This window comes from Metopolophium dirhodum, chromosome 4 (assembly GCF_019925205.1).
Source record: "Metopolophium dirhodum isolate CAU chromosome 4, ASM1992520v1, whole genome shotgun sequence".
In the NCBI taxonomy this organism is placed as follows: domain Eukaryota; kingdom Metazoa; phylum Arthropoda; class Insecta; order Hemiptera; family Aphididae; genus Metopolophium; species Metopolophium dirhodum.
Window position 1 is genome coordinate 29,136,130 of NC_083563.1, and position 21,700 is coordinate 29,157,829.

The window sequence follows — 21,700 nt, forward strand, 5'->3', positions numbered from 1 at the left end:
CTCGGAGTCTGCGTATACTATAATTATGTGCATTCGCAGAATATTTTTTCTATTTCATTTCCACATTTATAATCGCAGATATTCCCTTTTACGATCGTGAAGTACTCGCAATCTCCAGATGGTTTGACCAAGCTCGTAAATCGAAATCGTTAATATATAAAAAAAAAACCCCACTCGGGGAAACGTAGGTCGTGCGGAGCCGTCGTATACAGCCGTCGTATACAGCCGTTGTACAATATATAGGACCTACCATATATTAATATATCCCTCCAGAGAACTATAATATTATTATTTTTTTAAACCTGCAAGAAGAGACGCAAAATCAACAGATGAAACTGGTTCTTCTCTCTCTCTCTCACTATCTCTCACTATCTCTATACCTGTTGTACACACGCTCACACGCAACGCGTATTACTTAACGAGTTTTATTCACCGCGTGTGTCTTATATTACAAGCACGTCGTAAAGAATGTCTAAGGGTTGAGAATACCGAGAGAGGGTTGTATAATGTGTAACACCTGCTGTACCTAGAGGGGGTTGCTGGAGTTCGGCTTTTAACCCCGCGCACTGCAAGGTGTGCATTGAAAACCGCTTTTAAGAAACCCACCGCCGCGGCCCGCGGCCGTCCCCTGCTGCTGCTGCTGTTGTTGGGTTTGTCTTTATCTGACCGAAACGCATAATATATTACTGAAGAAACGAAATCCATTTCGATAAGACTATAAACTAGAAACTACCGCTACCGACATGTCGTCTCTTCCCGTCCTATCCAATAATATAAATAATAAAAAAAATTCCTGCAAGAGAACCGCTTGTGAAGTAGAGGAGAGGACCGTGTGCGTTAGTCACGGGTTTCCTAGTATGAAAAAATATCCATTAATCATTCACGTACGATACGAACAAAATTAATATTAACCCCTTTAGACATTAAAATGTATGACCACGTTTGAAAAAATCTCCCGACAATCGGCCACGTGATCCGATTATGTTATAACTTTTTATGTACACACACGTCATATTATATAATATTCTATAGTATACAAGTTCATATTATGCGTTTTACTTTTTCGTAAAACATGTTTTCTGTGTAATATAAAAATCATTATTACTATTTGGCATTCCGTTGAATAAAAAATATATCATTAAGTACGTTCTACATATTATATTTTGTTGAGAAATATCGTAGGAAACAAAGATAGTCACTATTGGTACCGATTTTATTTTTTAATCGTGTAAAAAATAAAACAACGATTTTCCTATACGACAATGGTCGTGTGGCGGTGAAGTAGGTAGTAAATTATTCTCTCCACATACGTCGTATAATAACCGTATCGTAAAATCCGGTGTCGCGGGTAGAACGGACGGATAAAGCGTGCATAGGGTAACTTGTAAGAATTTGAAGTGCATCTCAATAATATAATGAATAATAATATTATATTATAACGGGTTACCGATCGGACGTATTATATATTTTGAGATTGTGTGCTACGCGTGCGTGCTGGTCGGTGTTGTGATGACGTCGAAAATCCGTAGGTACCATAAATACTATACATAATAATAATACCACGACTACGGGTTCACCGGTTTCGGGTACATACAAACGATAAAAAAAAAAACATTTTTAAACGTCGTAGTCATCGATGCTGCCGCCGCCGCGGAGAGAGTAGTACTTTCACTTGAAAGAGAGTGTGTACTCTCGTGTGTGCTGTAATATCAACGTCGTAAGACCGTAGGACTGTTTGTGTTTTCTTGCTATTCGGTCGATTCACTCGTCGTGTTTTCTACTGATACATTACGATTTTACGACATTATAATATTATATTATTGTGCTTTATACATAGTCGACCGCGGTCGAGGTATAATAATAATAATAATACAGTCTTGGTATAGTCGTCGTCGTCGATCGTACGGCGGTGGTGGGGGGGCGGAGGTGTATCGAGCGGGCGGGCGCAAAGTGTTGGCCCTGAACTTATCCCCACCCGACGGTCGTAACTACGGCGGCGGCGGCGGCACTCGCGTGTTGTGTTGATATCGGAGGCCAATGCCGCCGCCGCCGCCGCCCGGACGTCGCACTCTCTCTCACCTGCAGCCGCCAGTTCAAGTTCATCGTTCCGGCAGTGTCATCCCGTCGCGCGTTCAAGTCTCCTCTCGTCGTCGTGGTCTCGGCCGCCGCCGCGTGTGTCATTTTTTCCTCGAACGACGCTTTTTGTCAGTTTCATACTTTTCGATTATACTATATCGTTGTTGTTTGTTTTTTTGAAACGCGTGTGTGCTTGAATATTATTACAACGTCTGTGCTTGTATGCGTCAATAGTTTCAAAAACGTTTTTGTGTTTCGCTGTTGATTTTTTTTCTGTTTCGATACATGTCGTCTCGCTCGCGGACGGCTCGCTGTATGAGGTATGAGAATATGATTTATATAATAATGGTTAACGAAATGGGTGTCGTGGTGATATGTTATACCAGGTTGTGTGCTACAAAAGACAATTCTTATCACGACCAAGCTGAGGTACGTCATAACGACTAGGCAAAACACGGGTTGCGTTTTTGGTTTTCTATAATTAACAATATTTCGGAATTTTTCAGATTACATTTTCATAATAATCCTTAAACTAATCAATACCTCGCCGTGTGTTTTTCCAAGTCATGTTGTGCCCTCTTAACAATTAACATCTTTACATTTATAATATTTTTTTGCTTGTCGTTGATATACCCACTGTTAGTATATTAGTATCTGTTGAATAAACAAAAAACACGTAGGTGATATACAAAATCAATTATACTAGAAACATAGGTTATCGCAGTATCCAGCGCAAATCACACTGTAGATAAGTATTGATATAGCATATCGAAACGACAACCCAAAATTACCTGTATCAAAAACGACATGTTTCAAAGCCGTTTTCGAATATTTCAAAAGTTTTTGACGCGAACGGTGGGAGGAAAAAATAAAATAAGACATTCCATCGCATAAATCGAACTCTGATTAAAAGAGGGTAAATGTATACGTTAATATACTGTACAGTGTACATATTATGTATATTAGAGGTACATTATACATAATATATAATGTGTCGTAGTGGGTACCATATAGATTTCCATAAAGATGATATTGTAGACGACGTCGCTCGTATCGCACCTGTATATATAACGTGCGTGGAATGTGGTTTTTTTTAATGGACTTTTTTGAACAGTCGTCGCGATGTGACACAGACGGGCTCAACATTAACGACCCTACGCCTATTGTATAATAATATACATATACATACACGCGTGTTTCAGATAAACAAATAATCACTTAGCGCGCTTAATGGGTCTGTGAAAAAAATATATAGATTAACACTATCGACCGTGTTTTTGGCAATATAATAATATGATACATGTACATTTTAAGTATAGTGAATTGCTATCTGTGTAGGTTTTCGAATAGGTCCTTGCCTCTGATTTTAGAACCGAACACAATTTCGAACGCGCAACTGTCGATCGTCCGTAGACGTACGTACTTTCCTATACTTGGGAATTTCACAATATTGCGTGTGCTTAACGTCGGCCGTGATATGTACGGACAATCGTACCGACATCTGCATAACATAATAATGTTATTATGTTATATCGCAGTGTACAGAGAAAAATAAAAACCTTATTTGATGGGCCGGCGTCGGAGCACAAAAGATTCTATTGTGAGCGCGCAATGACGTCACTTTATTATTAAATCGCTGCTGGTCCCTCGCGTACTTATTATAATAATGTATAATGTAATGATATAGTATAATATAAGAAGCACATTCACGCGATGTTACTGCTGCTGCGTCGTAGCGACGTCGTAGAATAATAAAAAAATCTAGTAAATGAATATCTTTACCCGCCGTCCGGGGATGGACGAAACTGAAGGAGGGGTGGACACGGAGGCCATCGGCTCACCAGATGGGCTTAGGTCTTATTTCCGGTATAGAATTCTCCACCCCTAAAAATGTAGAAATCATAATTATAATAATCATACTTAATATACTTTCATGACAAATCTCGAGGTGGGTGGAAGTTATTGGTAGGTATATGCATTTTTAAACCATTTCCCCCACGAAATACGGTGGCGAAACACGTTGACGGGTCTTATCACACACACATAAACAAACAAACACACATATATATAGTGGACGTTTCCGAACACGTTTTCAGAAGTACAGCTACTACTACCCCGGTTATTTGGTCATACGCCCGCGGTCGACCGCGCAGCCCAGAACGCCGGCTACAAGTTGGCCGCACCTCCGCCGTTATTCACATGTAAACCAGCCGACCCGGCGACATGTTGCGACTCGCATCGCAGAACGACGGGGCCATGACTTCGTCGTCCGAAGTCACCTCGTCGTCGTCCTCGTCGTCGGCAGCCGCCTCCACCGGGTTCTCGGCCACCAGCATGTTCATCAACGCATTCTTCAGCACCAACATCAACAGCCCGATGACTCGGGAGAGCTTTGAGTTCCTGCAGGACCTTGATGACAGCTTCGGCGAACAGCCCACCTACACCACCCACCAGCAGCGGTACCACCAGGACACCATCATGAACCGGTTCATGACACAGCACAACAACAATTCTTCCACCGTCCCCTTGATAACAACAGGTATATGATGGCGGTCACCTGCGTTTATGTACCAATGGAATAATTGTCGCGTCGTCAAGTGGTCGAGGTTTATTTTTTTATTTTTATGGAAATCGTGAGCTCTCACTGTGCTTTCACTGTATACGATGACTAGCAGGGTTAGCCGTTAATTACCGATTGGTGGGGGTTTTAGGTATCGTAATTATATTATATGTTCGTTCGTCATGTTGTTGTCGTCGTCCATGATGACGACATGTCGACTGTTGCTCCAGTATTACCGGTTTGGTTCGGTTCGGTTCGGTTAACAGAAATGTTCTTTTCGATTAGTACCTATATATACAATATAATATCTTAACTCTAAAAATGGTTAAACGGTTTGATAAATTTGACAAAAAGGGTTGTATGTATACTGCATATTATACGATATGCCTGCGTGTGCGATAATCTACGAAACTGCGCGTTCTGCAATCCAGCTCGCAAGTTAGTCTGTACCTACCTTCAGGAATATAAACACTTCGCAGAGGCAATATAGAGTTTTAACTCGTCCTGTTGTGAATTAATTGTATACTAAACAATTTATTAATCTTCCATCGAATAAACACCGCCCCTGCGAGTAGTCACCAAATTACGAAAAGAGACTGCTTATATATTATATTCCGTGTAAAAAAGAAAAAAAAACCGAAAAAAAAGTTGAATCTTATTCGCGACATACTGCAGAGCGCAGACGTATAATATTATAGTGGTGAAGTAGTTGGAATATCTCGAAGATGATCGTACAACAAACTCGTTGTGTACGTACATTATATTATACAGCTAGTACGCCTACGTTTTGGCCCACAGACACAATAAACGCACATACGCATACACGAACAAATCCGTTTGAATTCTTTGCGTATTTTATTATATTTTTTTTTATTTTACCTTTTTTTCATATATATATATTAAAAACACACAAGTATAAATTGCTTATTAGTACTCGTGACCCGAAATGTCCCGTTTCTCCCCCTGACCAGACAACTAATTTTTTTTCCTGTGTCCGAACAATTATTTGTGAAACGACTATAGTATACTACTATAAATGGTGCCGAATGACTCGGGTAATGAATGCACAACGCAGATCATACGAATGGATTATATACTACAGCAGTGTTATAATAATATTTTGACGGTTATTTGTCGAGGTATTTCAGTACATTGTATTCCTATTAGATTCACCAAATAAAATAAAAAAAAGGTAGGCAAGTAGGTACCACTTTTTCATCAAAATTCTAACTTTTCAGACGCTTATGGTCCCCCGCTTCCTACCTGATAAGATGCTAAAGTAGAAAATAAAAGCATTTTTACTGCTCAAAAGGTGTTAACAGAAACAAAAAAAATTTTTAAATAGATAATAAAACATACATCATTGTAAAATCAGTTGATAGTTCTATCACTCCGATCAGAATCTAAAACTGATAAATTCATAATATTTAATATATGTTATTCTGCAAGCATTTTGCTCATTTTGTGTTAGCTGGTAGTTGGTAGACTAATTTACTGTATTACTTACCTGGTACCAGCTAGTACCTTCTAATCTTCCAGGGCGTAATATAGTCATGTGTGTTTTATTTATCGTGGACTTAATTTAAACAATCACTGTTACGTTAGCGAGTAATGACCATTAATACCAGATTTATTTTTAAAGCATGTTGTGAAATTATAAATTCGTTATAAATTACGTAAAAATGTTCACGTCCCAAGGATATTATACCTATTAACCTATAGGCTATTTAGGTAGTAATTGATATGTTTAAAAAAAAATGTTTACTAAAAGGCTATTTAGGTAGTAATTGATATGTTTAAAAAAAAATGTTTACTAAAATAAATCACAGTTCGTGTCAATGACTGGTATAATTTATTATACGCTATTATGATTATTAATTTTATATCTATTTTTAATGCACCTGAAAAAATATTTGAGTTTAATCTATTGTTTTTTTTTTTTTTGTAAAAATATACCTAATAAATCGGTTCCGATTATTTCAGTTAAATCGAACTCATAATTATGAGCTGTGAGTCACAACTCACAAGTGCTTTGGGAGTGAGCCAATACGCGACAAAACTTCTTAACACGTTCGTGCAACTTCCTTCCGCTCGGACAATTTGTTAAATGCTACAATATGTTTACCGTTAAGTCACGATAGGTTTTCCAATCAATTGTTAATTTGTTTTCAATTATTAATTATGCTCATCCGGTTAAGTAATTTGAAATACTACGTTATTTAACAATTGCATTATTTTTTACGATTGTATTTTCCTCAAAGACTTCCCCTCATAGTCTTAAGAATTGATTAAAAATATTTTTTAGTCTGGGTCTCATTACTTATATCATTTGAATTTTTGTTTTGAGACGTCTCAGTGACACCTGTAAAGTGATATCATCTACACTGAACTTCTGAAGTATAAATTTGTTTCAGTTCACGATGAAGTAAAATGTGACTTTTTTTTGCAAATCTTTGTCTATTGGAGTTTTAATGATAAATTAACTGTTTTTGTGATTTTTGCGCTATTTTACTTTTATTGACATAGTAAAGTAAAAACAAATTCACAAAATCATTATTTTTATGGTAGACATTTAAACAGAAAATAAAATAATTATAAATACAAAGATTTGGATTATCTATTTTTCTGGGAATGTCGTTACCTATTTGTATACACTATACAGGGTATAATATTTAAAATTTAAATACATTTTTTATATATATAATTTATAGTAACTTGCGGTTCACTTATGATATAAAGAAATTAATTTTCATTTTTAATGCTGAAAATAAAAAAAATTAAATTTGATCCTATTTTTTTGGAAAAATTCAAAATAGCCAATTTTTAGATATGATTATAAGAACAATTTTGATGGTAAAAATATTTATCTAAGTCAAGTAGTTTATTTTTAGAATTTTTTTAAATATCTATTAATTTAGAACGTAATAACTTTTTTCAAAATATTATTTTTGGGAATTTCCTGACATGAGTATATTTCTTAAATTATTTATTTGTCATATAATTTTCACAATTTTTGTCATACGTTTAACTAGCATAATTTTTTTTTTTGTCAGGTCTTCCTGTTATACACTGTATATACCTAAGTACCTGTATTTTCAACATTCTTATTGCATATTTAAGCGCTTTTACAAATATTTTTAATTATAAATAGGTACTCCTTTTATAATAATTGTTGAATTACAAGTTACAATCCCTCCTTATTACTTAAAAAAAATAAAAAAAATATCTAATAACTTAATAAAAATTATATTACCAATGTAGGTATAACCTTATAATGTACTACCTATATATTTTTTATAATTTAATTAGAAATTTAATTTGTGTGAGCTTATATTATTATAGCGTTCAATAGCCCCGAGTCTGCATACACATTTTATATTGATATACTGTTTAATACGATTTAATATGAGAGTGTAAAATCGAATATTAATTTTGTTCAACCTTGTACTCGCAAAAAAAAATATGAATAAATGACATTATTTAAAGTACTTAAAAATTCATATCAATTGTTAACAAAACACAATCGATAAAATATGATTATCAGTCATGCGTAATCGGGTGATAATAATATAGGTGGTAGTTTATATCAAACTGAAAAAAATCGACGGTGAATACGACCCGTGCAAATACCGCCAATCGCTACCGATAGTCATCGGTGTAGAAGTTAATAATGTTTTTTAAAAACCTACTGATCCAAAGAGTGAATTAAATAAATAGATAAATAATTTATAGTACGTTTAACCTAAATCTATAACATACGTAATTTTATTTTACTTACTATTATATATTATATCGGTAATTGTATAGTTTGGCGCTTGTTGAAATCCAAAACCAAAATAATTGTGTTTACGTATCTATATTTGTCGAGTTTACAAAAAGGGGAAAAGTTTATAATATTGCTCGGAGTGCACATGTAGGTACATACGTTTACGTGAGCATTATTCTTACCGGCACCGCCGATTTTACCTGCACGTTAATTATTTCTATGTATTATTATTGCTAATAATATAATACTTAATATACATTCGGAAGGTATTTATTTACGTTACGGAAGATTCTCACCATAGCGATGCAACCTGAAATCACCACCAGCAGCAGCAACAACAACAACAACAACAATAATAATAATCACTGTTCACTTGACCGTGGTAATAGGAATGAACCTTAGTCGTCGTTCTGTTCTGCCGAATGCACGTGCGCCTTTAGTATTTATACGCGTGTGGCGTGTACACGTCATATAAAACGGATATTATTATCACCGTCGTCCAACTGAGCAAATATACTTATAGACGGCAATTATTATAACGATTAACATTTCATTTTTTTTTCATCCTCTCCACGGTGTACGTATAGATATCTCCCACAAAGTGCAGAGTGTTAGACTATATCACAGTGTGTGTATTTACGCGTGTATAACTCTAAATCACGCGGTCTACTACCTTTGGCCGTGTGCCCTCCACAATTTATACCACGGTGTAGCCGGGTAGTCAATTACTTTTATTTTCAAGATTAAAACCTCCACCGCTACCTCTGGAGCCGCGTGACCATTGAAACGTATTATTTTGAGCATTTTCACCTCGTTTTCCACCCTCCACTTCTCCCTGTTAAATCCCAGACGAAAGCCCGATTTGAAAAAATGCTGGACTCATTTTTCTACTATCGAACACAAGTCCTAACGCGTTTTAAAATCAGACAAAAAGTCCAAAAATAGATATTTAACTCCCTTAATTATATTATCTGATTAATAGATAATAATAATAGTTTATTATTAGTTATTACCTATAGGCTTTAGCTTATTCAATTATAATCGAATAATTTGTATTTTTGGACTTGTAGACCGATAACTCTCCCAGTTCAACCCGTATAATATTATTATTATTATAGTTAAAACGTCTCCTAGTAAATGTATTATTATACGTGCGCCAACTGTCGAGAATATTATTTTGAGAGAAAAAAAAATTATCATGACGGAAAACTATGTAATAACAACAACAATGATAAAAGAAAAAAACCAATCTTGTTTTCCATTTTTGTCTTTCGTTCTGGTTGTTATCTAGACCGCAGATCTTCGCGGTTTTCTGATTCTACGGCCTTCACGGGCTGCGAGTCTGTTTTTTACTCACTTCATACGTCGTCATCTGTTCCGCTCGTCGACCGCACAGATTACCCGGCGAACGAATAATGTAATGTGCGCACAACCGTTTCCGTCGTCAATGTCATGTATACGTAAAATGTAAAACACTAGCACGTAACTGCGAGTCGAATTTCAGTCAAAAGCTTTCGATTTTTTTCCCTCCGCATTTGTCGACGTTTCATATCGGTTATAACGACAAAGATGACGTCAGATTTCTTCCTTCTCTCGCTGCCCTCAACACCGTAAACACTATCGACCACGTAAAAATGTTTTTTATTTTTTTTTTATTTTAACAAGCGCATGACTACTTACAGCTTTTCATTCTTTGCGCGCACACAATACACAATCGTCGTCGTCGCCGTTGTCGTTAACCGGTTTCAGTTCCTCGAATTCTTCTTCGCCGCCGCACATATTATTATTATTATTACCTCTACAATTGCTGCATCGCGCGCGTACTCGGGAGTCGGGACTCTATATTATATTATTATACACATTACACACACAATATGATACGAAATAATAGCGTTTCGTTCCCGTGGCGTTCGAGATCGATTTTTTTTTACACAATAGGCCGCCGACGATGCCGTATTATTTTATCATTATTATCGTGTGTGAGTATAATATACCTAATACATATTATATGTTTTAAATATTATAATAATATGTGCGCACAGAGAGATAGATAGAGAGATTTACACTCGACAAACCGGTCTAAAAAGATTGTCTTCTCCCTGCAATTGTAGTCGACCCGAGTCGCAGACATCGTTTTCGCGCATCGGATTTCCAGAATTTGAGCGTCGTCGACGTTTGCGTACTCTGTGACGACGCCGCCGCCGCCGCGGTCATGCTTACGTACCGCGGTGGTTCCGGTAATTACCGCAAAATATATTCCATTTGCCACCGGCGCACCGGTGTGTGGAGAGCAGCGTTCGATGAATATTCATTTGGTTTTAACGTCGAATAATTAACATCTGTCCCAGTACGTCCGGTGCGCGAAACCCGTGAACGAAATATGTGAGTAGGTATACGCGAATTTTATATTCATTTTATGTTAGCTCCTCTTAGCTCCTCCGACATCTGCAGCGGCGGTGGTCGTTCCTCGCGTTGTTTTGTATACAGTCCACACACACACACACACACGTATACATGCGACTTATCCGATAGATTTATCGTCGGAATGCGCTCGTTTTTATTTATTTTTATGTAAATGTGTGCGAGCGTGTCGTGTGCGAGGTCTCTCGAGAATTTCTGTTGGGCTAGGTCGCGGGGGGAAGAAAAAAATGCGCATCTCGCCAGACGTTTAAAAACAACGCACACACGAAAGCAATTAATCTCTCGGGATTCGTATTTTTTTCCCCCACTAACCATACAACAATAAGGCAGAAATGCCGCGTGTGTGTGTATGTGTGCGATATCTATTCGTTTCTATTTCTATATATAAAATGTTATTACTATTGCAAGAGTGCGGCCGTCGTGTCGGCGACTGTTGCGAAACACGGACGGCCTTGAACGTCGTTGTCGTCGTCGTCGAGCGATTTTTCTTTGGAATAATAATAATAATGATAATAAAAAAAAACTCGTCTATTATATATTATTATTATTTACTCATCCGGTCAGTTTTTACGTCGCCTTGTATAGGCGTGATCGAGTCCGTTTTAAGATTTCGATCGAATGAGAAAAATAGCTATGATATTATGACGTAAGCGCCAAAGGTAAAAAAATTGTATACCCACTATATCATAAGAGCCAAATATTAAGTTATTTTAACATGATTGGCTATTAGAATATAACTGTATAACAAAAAAATTTTGTAATTTGAAATAAAAAAGTATTTTAAATAAGTATTCCGGGGCATTAATTGCTTGCTGGCTGTCTAGTTTTGGTGCTTTCTTTAAACGCATACCGCTAAATAACATCATCGCCCGCATATAACACGGACAATCGCGCGAGTATATTCGAGGCCCGCGTAAACAAGTAACCAGGCCTCCCCCGTCGGCGGCGGTGGTTCTCTGCTGCGGGTTACTTGGGCCCGCGTCAGTCTCTGCAGGACATTGCAGGTCACAGTCGTCATTCTAATAAATAATATTATTATTATGGACACCGTTCTAAAACGTACTGCGCAGCCACAAAATAATTACAACGACACGATACTATCCGATTCGAGGGGCATTAACCCCGCGTGACGCAATGCCGCACATGGTATTATTTGTTATTATATTGTGTACAACAAATATGTATTTATATTATATATTCGAAAAGATTTTTGGAGGGAAAAAAAAATGTGTATAATAATAATGTATGGCCGTATACCTAGGTATATTTCGTTCTCGATCACAAGGTCACTGGGTTCGTCCACTCCACGACCGCGGTGTCGGTCGTTCCCAAACAGGTTTTCGGGTTCTGTTTACTTCCTCTTCTCCCACACCCCGGCCCCATATCCACCACTCACCCGAGACGAAAGTAAAACATAATATTATAATATAGGTACCTACAAATTATATTCTTATATATTAATATATGTACTATATATATATATACTATATCGTATTATATTGGTATGTAATGATGTTTTCGTTTTTCTTTAACCGTTGTTTCTTCTTCTTCCATTTGCAGTCAAAGAAGAGTTGTCTCCGCCGAACAGCCTGTCGGGAGCCAGCAGCCATTCGGATGGGTTGAAGAAGAAGAAACTCAACCACTCGCCCGTGACTGGCGTCGTCAACACCGCGGCATCGGGCCCCGGGGGCGGCGTTGGTGGCAACGTGCTGAACAACCGACCTCCCGAAGAGCTTTGCCTGGTGTGCGGCGACCGGTCGTCCGGTTACCATTACAACGCGCTGACATGCGAAGGGTGCAAGGGGTTCTTCCGGAGGAGCATCACCAAGAACGCCGTGTACCAGTGCAAGTACGGCAACAACTGCGAAATCGACATGTACATGAGGCGGAAATGCCAGGAGTGCCGGCTGAAAAAATGCCTCACCGTCGGCATGAGGCCTGAATGTAAGCGTTACACTATAGTAGTTTATGATAAAATAGAAAACTGATAAATCACAGAAAAATAAAATAAAATGTCGGATTTTTCCGGACTGCTAGAGTATAACGTAAAACACACGCGGAGCCTATAATATTTAGGAACACTGTTAGTATTAAATTTATGTAAGTACATTAATATTGAATAATAGTTTGGCCAGAAGAAACCTGCAATTTTACGAGCAAAGGATCATAATATGGTAAATAATATTATTATTATGGCACGTTTAGGCACTGGATTAAAATTTATTTTTATTATCGGAGACATAATTCATGATATTGCAAGATCTGACAAAATTACTGTAAAAATACTTATTTACTAATACAATACTTTTATACGTCGGACCAAGAAGTAAAAAATAGGTGTTTACTAGCTGCATGATCCCGTCACCACCTTTTGAGTTTTTAGAATTTTTTTCTTGATGTTTGTAATTAATTTAATCTAGAATCATATTGCAGACTGCAGAGGGCCATTCGAAATAATTTTTTTCTCCTGAAATCCACTATTGTGAATTTTAGTGACTGTATTAAAAATAATAGATGTATACAACAACTAGATAGCCGTCTCCGTCTTGTCATCGAAGTCGGCCGCCATTTACAAAGCAGGCAATGTTTACAAAATAATATTATCATAGTAGATATTTATTTATCATAGATAAATATATAATATGTATATAAATAAATGTAAAATAAATGTAAACATTGCCTGCTTTATAAATGGCGGCCGATTTCAACATTGGTCACAACTGTAGTATAAAGACGACTATCTAGTTGTATACATCTATGGTTAGAACCAAAAAATTAATAAGAACGATACAAAAATACACCTCTGTCGATGGCTATTGCGTTTCTTAAATTTTCTGATTATTTGTTATTTTTGGAAAATGTGTTAGGAATGTTGGGGCGGGGCGTGATAAGCTATGCAGCCCATAAGAAATACTGAAAATAAGTTCTGAATTAAATAATTTTACAAACGTTTATTTAATAAAATATATTATTATTATTTATTATTATTATTATTATTATTATTATTATTATTAATTGCTACGTATTTAATGGCCATACAATCAAGTACATTGTCTCGTTAAATAATATGATGGTATGCATAGGTATAGTACAAGTTCACAGTCGACTAACCATAACATAACATAACTCATAATAACACGGAGTCACGGACATTTAACTATAAAACATGTTACATACTTTTATGCAAACACGTATAATATTATACACTATACAGTATACATATTACATAGTATTGTATAGCCGTGGATTAGTTTAAAGAGATAATTAATGGAAAAGTTTTAATTGTGTATATAAAAGTATAATAAAACATTTTTATATTTTGAATTTGGCCAAGAAACGAGGAATATTGCATGGTCTTATCAATATTATACGATTAGTGACTTTTATTTTCATAATATTTTATGGACATTGAAAAGATGTAAAAACTTTTATTTTCATAGCATTTTATGGACATTGAAAAGATGTAAAAAGCTTTGGGCGGCACATGGATTGAGAATTGAACACTAGTTGTATATTAAAAGCTTTTTACGATTTTTCAAATTTGGAACTCCAATCACATATTTAATAAAATATGTTTGACAAAATATCGTATACATAAAAAAAAATCATACAATCTTCTTATGTAAACAAAACAATTGTTATTCGAATTGAACGAAAGTCTGCGACATTATAGGTTGGTACATTATCTCACACGAACCAGCAAAGTGGCCAATTGAAAGTTTTCTTTTTCCCTGTGGTATTTATAAACATTATTATATTAAGGAGTCCGATGCTAACGATTCGATTTACGCATATCGTCGATATCTTGTTCGAATATTGCTCATTTAACCAAACTAATTTAACTAAACTGATTGTGTGTGTGTGTGAAGGGGAGGGGGTGCCAAGACTGTGTGGTGGTTTGGTGAGTTCGGTTCTAATCCCAATAAACATAGAGATTACCACTATTTTTACCAGTTACCACTATTACCGCATATACGTCTTACATACTCGTATAATTTACCATTGACGATTAATACTAGCTACGACTGCTGCACAAAATATTATGACGTGATGGCACGGACGGCACATATCCGCAATAACGAGAATTTGAATACTCAGCCGTGTAAACTATGACAGAAAATCGAACTTGACCAAATCCCCGCGCCCTCGATATAATAGGTAGTCGTGTAAGCAACCTTGACCGGCTGTGGTAATTATGGCACTTTATAGCGAGCTTTTTTTTTTTATGGTGCGTACGTTGACCTTTTTTCGCCGTTATTATACTATATTATTACATTGGTATCGATCGACTCGCCGGGCATTTTTACTCGCGATTTCACACCGCATACTAAATTACGGTGGGTCTTGAATTATCGTTTCTTGAATAATAAATGAACTTCAAAGGCAAAACACGTAGAGGTTCAGAAAACGCGGTTCGTATTGCCGTACTACCTAGCCGTGCTCGATTAATTCGTGCATTTTACCTTGTCCGACGACGGTACTAAATAAATGCTCTACACTAGACCGGTGTAGTGTAATGGCTTTCTATTCGTATACCTATCTGTTGTTTTCGACGTGGCCGCACACGCACAGACAATCATCGGTCGCCATGTAATGTGCTATTATAGCGACCTCAACATTATATGGACTTCGTGACTGCACGTTATCTTATTTTTTATTTTAAAACGTTCACCAGGATGAATGGTTAAAACCAAATCGTCTTTTACGGTTTTTCTTGTATTCCGTATAATAATAATTATGATTATCATATAATATAATAATCGTACATTTTTCGATTTGTGGGCCGTTTCAGAACATATTATTTCTAACGTTTGACAAATAAATAATAATACTTTTGATAAGATTCATTGGCTATTTCTCAGAATGTTGACGAGTTGACACTAATTAACACCGTCGGCACCTTAGAATAAGATCATACACATCATAATGTTTATGTTTAGGTATTATTTTAATGTGTTGCAGTGCTATTATTATTAATAATAATAATTTATATAAAAACTAAATTTTATATAATACAAATCTTGTTCGACTTTTATTAGGTCCTGCTATAATACAAGTATTTTTTTTACTCATTTTATTGTAAATGTTGTTTTTGTAATTTTTTTTTTAATAATTATAATAGATAATGTATGAGTATGTCTTAACGTTTTGAAGCGTTTGCACATTATAATAATCATTAATTAGACATTATGCCTCTGAGTGAAGTCCATTATTAATAATGGGCAATTTGGTATTTATATAAATATTTATCAGATAAATCTTTTAAAGTTGTTACAATATATCCATTCATAGTTCCAAGGTAATATTAACGTATAACATCCGTAAATTGCGCATCGAATAAATGTAATAGGTCATTAATATTCTATTAAAATGTATATTAATAAGTATCTAATAAACATACAATTTTAATTGTTTTAAATTGTGGTGTGCCATAACATGTTGTTATTTTTACCTACAAATATTTGTTTAGTTATACCTTAAAATGATTGCATAGTTTTTAAATATGACATTATTTTTTAGGTGTTGTACCTGAAGTTCAATGTGCAGTAAAAAGAAAGGAGAAAAAAGCTCAACGAGAAAAAGATAAACCAAATTCTACTACAGATATTACTCCTGAAATAATAAAAATAGAACCTACAGAGATGAAGGTAATTACAATCATAATAACTTCTGTACAATTATTTTGTATTAATATCTATAATGTTTGTTTTTATCTTAGATTGAATGTGGTGAACCAATGATAATGGGCACGCCTATGCCGACTGTACCTTACGTGAAACCGTTGAGTTCTGAACAAAAAGAACTGATCCACCGACTTGTCTATTTCCAGGATCAATATGAAGCTCCTAGTGAAAAGGACATGAAACGTTTAACAATAAATAATGTAAGTACTTGATTGAAAAAAAATATCCATAATCCACATCAGTAATTGTAATTTATTTATTTATTTATTTTCATAGCAAAATATGAATGAATACGATGAAGAAAAGCAAAGTGACACCACATATCGAATCATCACTGAGATGACAATACTCACAGTTCAACTCATTGTAGAGTTTGCCAAACGATTACCAGGTTTCGATAAACTTGTAAGAGAAGATCAAATCACTTTACTCAAGGTAATTATTTGCCATTATAAATACATTTTTTCTGTATGATTGTCTTGATGTTATTAATTTATTTTGTAAATATAGGCTTGCTCAAGTGAAGCTATGATGTTCAGGGTAGCTAGGAAATATGACATCACCACTGACTCAATAGTGTTTGCTAACAACCAGCCATTTTCAGCTGATTCTTATAACAAAGCTGGGTTGGGAGATGCCATTGAAAACCAACTGTCATTCAGTCGGTTTATGTACAATATGAAAGTGGATAATGCAGAATATGCATTGTTGACCGCCATTGTCATATTTTCAAGTAATTATATTTCACTAATTTATGAATTATGACTATGCTATAGTAAAATTGTAGAAATAAATAAATTTTTTTTTCATACATTTTTAGGTAGGCCAAATTTACTAGATGGTTGGAAAGTGGAGAAAATTCAAGAGATCTACCTAGAGTCCTTAAAAGCTTATGTAGATAATCGAGACCGTGACACAGCAACTGTCAGATATGCGCGACTTCTCTCAGTACTTACAGAGTTGCGTACATTGGGCAATGAAAACTCTGAGCTATGTATGACACTGAAACTGAAAAACCGAGTAGTACCCCCATTCTTGGCCGAAATATGGGATGTCATGCCATAGTAAATTGCTTCAGCTAGTTACCTTGTACCTGGTCACACCATTAGTGTCACTTGGTATTATTTTGAAGACTGTCAATATTTTTTGTTCGTTCAGACCCCTGACAACCACTTGGCAAATGTGTGTAGCTCTGAACATCAATTTGCTATTGTTCTACTTCTTGGATGACTATTTAAATTACAGTTTACTAATCTTAATAAAATAGAAATATTGAAAATTAACTATCTATCTAGCATGTCAGGTAATAATATTAGTATATGTGTTGTCTTAAATGTGCTTAAAAATAGCTAAATATTTAAAGTTTGAAACTGTAGGTAAATTAGGAGTTGTTTTTAAACACAAGGTGTATAGGAAAATGTTAGCACTCTTAGATTTTGTATTAGTATGTTTGAATTCACTCCTAAATTAAGACATAGTACTGTTAAACAGAATTTGTTTTTAACTAAGAATTTTTAACTATGAGGGTGCTATATTGTTTCTCTGTTATCCTCGTGTGGTTTTTGAGACTGTATGTTTTGTACCTGCGTGTTGGATTTTTTCTTTTTAAAATTATATGTATATAAATATATATATATATACTATATATATATTTATAAATGTTTATCAATAAGCCAATTAATTTTATTATAACAAATTTATATAAATATATTTTTTTTTTTATATGAAATGTAAGAAACATCATTTCTATTCGCGAAACTGTGATATTAGTTTATAATAAATTGTATATGATAAATAATATATTGTGTATACTAACATCTATTAGTTAATAATCATAGGGCGTTTGATGTAAACGTGTACAAACATAGGTTCAGGGCTTTAGGTAAATGTGGCACTCTTTTATGTACATAATTATAATATTATTATTTTTTTATTACTTATTATTGTTATGCTTTCAAAACCTAAATAAGCAATTCTGTTAATGGAAAGTATTTTATAGCAAGTGTATTTAATTACAAAATATTAGAAACAGTTTTGATTAGATGAAATTCTATATATTTTAAGTACAAAAACAAAATTACAAATAGGAAATTAAAATAGCTATTATTAATGTGTGTTTGTGTGTGTATTGAGATGAAGACTGTAAACATCAACGTTTAGATATTTATATTATTTTATTATTATTAATATTTTAGACCAATTGTCTTCTAATTGCTTTACTGATTTCTTTCTTAATGATCAATAACTTTTAGGCCGGTTATCGTTTTCCTTTTTTATTTATTATTTTTGTTTTCATTTAATATTAATTCAGAACATTTTTGGTTTGGTTCAATAGCTTTAATGATAGCTTATAAAATTATAACTTCAGTATGATAGATACTTATACATTTTCCTTTATTCTGATAACCATATATTATATTCTTTTTTTTATGTTGTTTTTTGTTATTGTCAGTAAAACCAAATTGATGTATCCTACCAGTGCAATAGTTATCAAGTTTATTAAATGTTGTCCATAGTTTTGTTTTCACGGAAAAGGAATTATCTGGTGGTATATAATTTTATATATATTAATTAAATACCAATATTTCTTGGGTCATAAGTGTAATTGTTTGTTTTTAAGTAGATGGAATAATTATAATATTTATAAATTAGGGTGTACTTGGTGTTGTTTTCTGTTTCAGTTATTTGCCACAAATTATAGTGTGAATTTAATATCAGACAATTTTAAAAATAATTCGGTTACCTGGATTGTAAAATCTTCTCTGAATAACTTAACTTAATTAAGTTTTGTTTTTCCCATTATTTTGTCTGTCTATATCATGATTTTCTTTTGTTTGAAATAACATTTGAGTACACTCTAAATCTACTAGTTGAAGGTACCCACTGTTATATTTCCTTAATATTGTAATTTATTTTAACAACACAAAGAAAAAATTATATTACTGAGAGGAATAGTTAAATGTGTTAAAAAAAGCTCTTTACCAACCGATTCAATTTGGAAATTCCTACCTGATATTATGATATTTTTAAGAGATAAATAGTTTATATAATTTGTAGATGAAATGATGTTTTTTACATTCTATTTATTTGAGTTGATATCTTTAGTAAAAACAATTTCACTCGTAAACGCAGAAAAAACTGCCACTTGTCAGTTTTAATACAATTATATATTTATAATGTTATGTACATTTTTATGATTACTTTTGTGCAAATGTTAATTCTTAGGAAATTGAGTGTAATTTTAATATTTTTTTTGTAAAGAATTTTTTTTTTTTTTTTAATACATTGAAAAATGATCTTGTTCTTTTTTTTATAGAAATAAGAATGTGTAATGTCATAAAAATATTATTTTGACCATAGAAAATATAAGAATCCAATGTTAAAAATTATGTGTTACGTACAACAGCCTCACGTTTGTTTCCAAATCTCCGGTATTCTATTTTTTATAAAATAACATTGAATTAAAATATTGTAATCCATCAGAATACATTTATTCTATACAATTTTAAAAAGTGGCCTTAATTTGTAGCTAGTACCAAAAGGTCAAACATTAAACTCTCATGTTTAAGAGATTATGACCACCGTTGTGTGAGCTGCATTCTGCACCAATGACACTGTTTATGTTTAACATTTAACTCGTTTGACCTTGCGCGTACTGGCAACTTTGGAGTGTACCGTTTAATTTTATCATATCTATGTAAAACTATGTATAAAATATTAAAATATTTAAACGAGTTAATTTTAACTTAGACGTTTTATCACGCATAGAATTTCTAAATTCACTGCCCTTCGAAATGATTATGCCGTATTTCAGCGCACTTGTGCAGTTAAATCTCACATGCCACTGCCATTTTTTTCTTTTTATACTTAAAAAAAAATTTATATATAAAAAAATTTGTTTTTATTACAAACGTTTGATATTGTCTCAAGTAACATGTTAATACTCTCTCACTGTATATCAGTGTATGTAACCCGTGTAGTTTGTTTGGAACGCTAATATTCTGGATAAAAAAAAAAAAAAAAAACGTTCTACAAGTATTAACGGTAATTAGAACTTTTTGTACTTTTTTGTTTTTATATTATATTTTTTACATGTATATAAATACGCCAAGTACATTCTTTAGTTGCGCTTTTTTTTTTTTTACGAAATTTTGATATTAGCTACAATTCGGTTTTATAGTAATAAAATATAATTATAATACTACTACTATTACTACTACTACTAATAATAATAATAACAATAATAATATTAATAATTATAATATTATAGTACGCGAAAAAAAATAAAAAATTTGTACTTTTGTAGATCACGATTATAATATAACTACTTAATTTTGAGTATATATTCTAGTGTGACGCATTGCATAATATTGTGTAGACAGTTTAGAGTATTTAGACGATAATGATGTTATTATAATTATAGTATACAGTCGTTAACGTTTACCGAATAGGTACGATATAGTGTGTGGGGACCTTAAGGTTTCAGCAAGCTGCTGTAACCGTGGTAATGAATACCCATGACATGTTAAGGTCTTTAATATATTAATATTGTGACTACGATAGTTATAATGTTGTTAGATGCACAGTAAATTACAACAATAATGGTATTTTTTTTTTTAATTTTCCTTTTTATACTTTTTTTTTCAATTGGGTGCGCATTAACTCCTCAATGAGACTGACAGGATGAGAATTATGTAAAATACGGCTGAAAATATGTAAAAATGTATTATCATATTGTTTGCAGCAGTAAATTTAAAATCCGATGTCCATCTGTTGTACGCTAGAAAAAAACTTAACATTTTGTTTTATTTTTTTCAATTACCTATTCAATTATTGTTATGTTCTATGACATAAATATAATACTATTTTTTTTCTACACATATCCGCGTTGTTGTGTCTAGACGTTACACGAGATAATTTGTTTTGATATGTAATGAAAAACGAGAATACCTATTGGCGCGCGCGTGCAAAAAAAAAAATTGTATACTCATACGGAACATTTTGGAATATTATAATACAGATAAACACTGTGAGAAGAAAACTATTAATTAACATTATATATATTATGTTATATTATCTAGTACGGAAGAGCTGTTGTTAAAATTACGCGGAACACATTTTGTAAAAAAAGAAACATACCTATGATAAAAAAAATAAAAAATAAAGGACTATATAATAATATTATTTGTTATT

General features: G+C 33.7%; 1 protein-coding gene across 3 annotated transcripts in view; it reads left to right on the top strand.

Moving 5' to 3' along the window:
* LOC132942405 (ecdysone receptor-like) overlaps window positions 1–21,700 on the top strand; it is a 114,746-nt gene extending 93,046 nt beyond the window's left edge. For 2 of the 3 annotated variants that reach the window (XM_061010734.1, XM_061010733.1), the window contains exons 3-8: window positions 12,384–12,767; window positions 16,344–16,471; window positions 16,543–16,707; window positions 16,784–16,942; window positions 17,018–17,240; window positions 17,328–21,700. In XM_061010734.1, the coding sequence (XP_060866717.1) occupies window positions 12,384–12,767; window positions 16,344–16,471; window positions 16,543–16,707; window positions 16,784–16,942; window positions 17,018–17,240; window positions 17,328–17,572 (1,304 nt within the window). In that variant the 3' untranslated portion in view covers window positions 17,573–21,700. Of the gene's footprint in view, window positions 1–2,091; window positions 2,397–4,172; window positions 4,616–12,383; window positions 12,768–16,343; window positions 16,472–16,542; window positions 16,708–16,783; window positions 16,943–17,017; window positions 17,241–17,327 lie in introns of those variants that run through there. The other variant, XM_061010735.1, reaches the window with a different exon arrangement.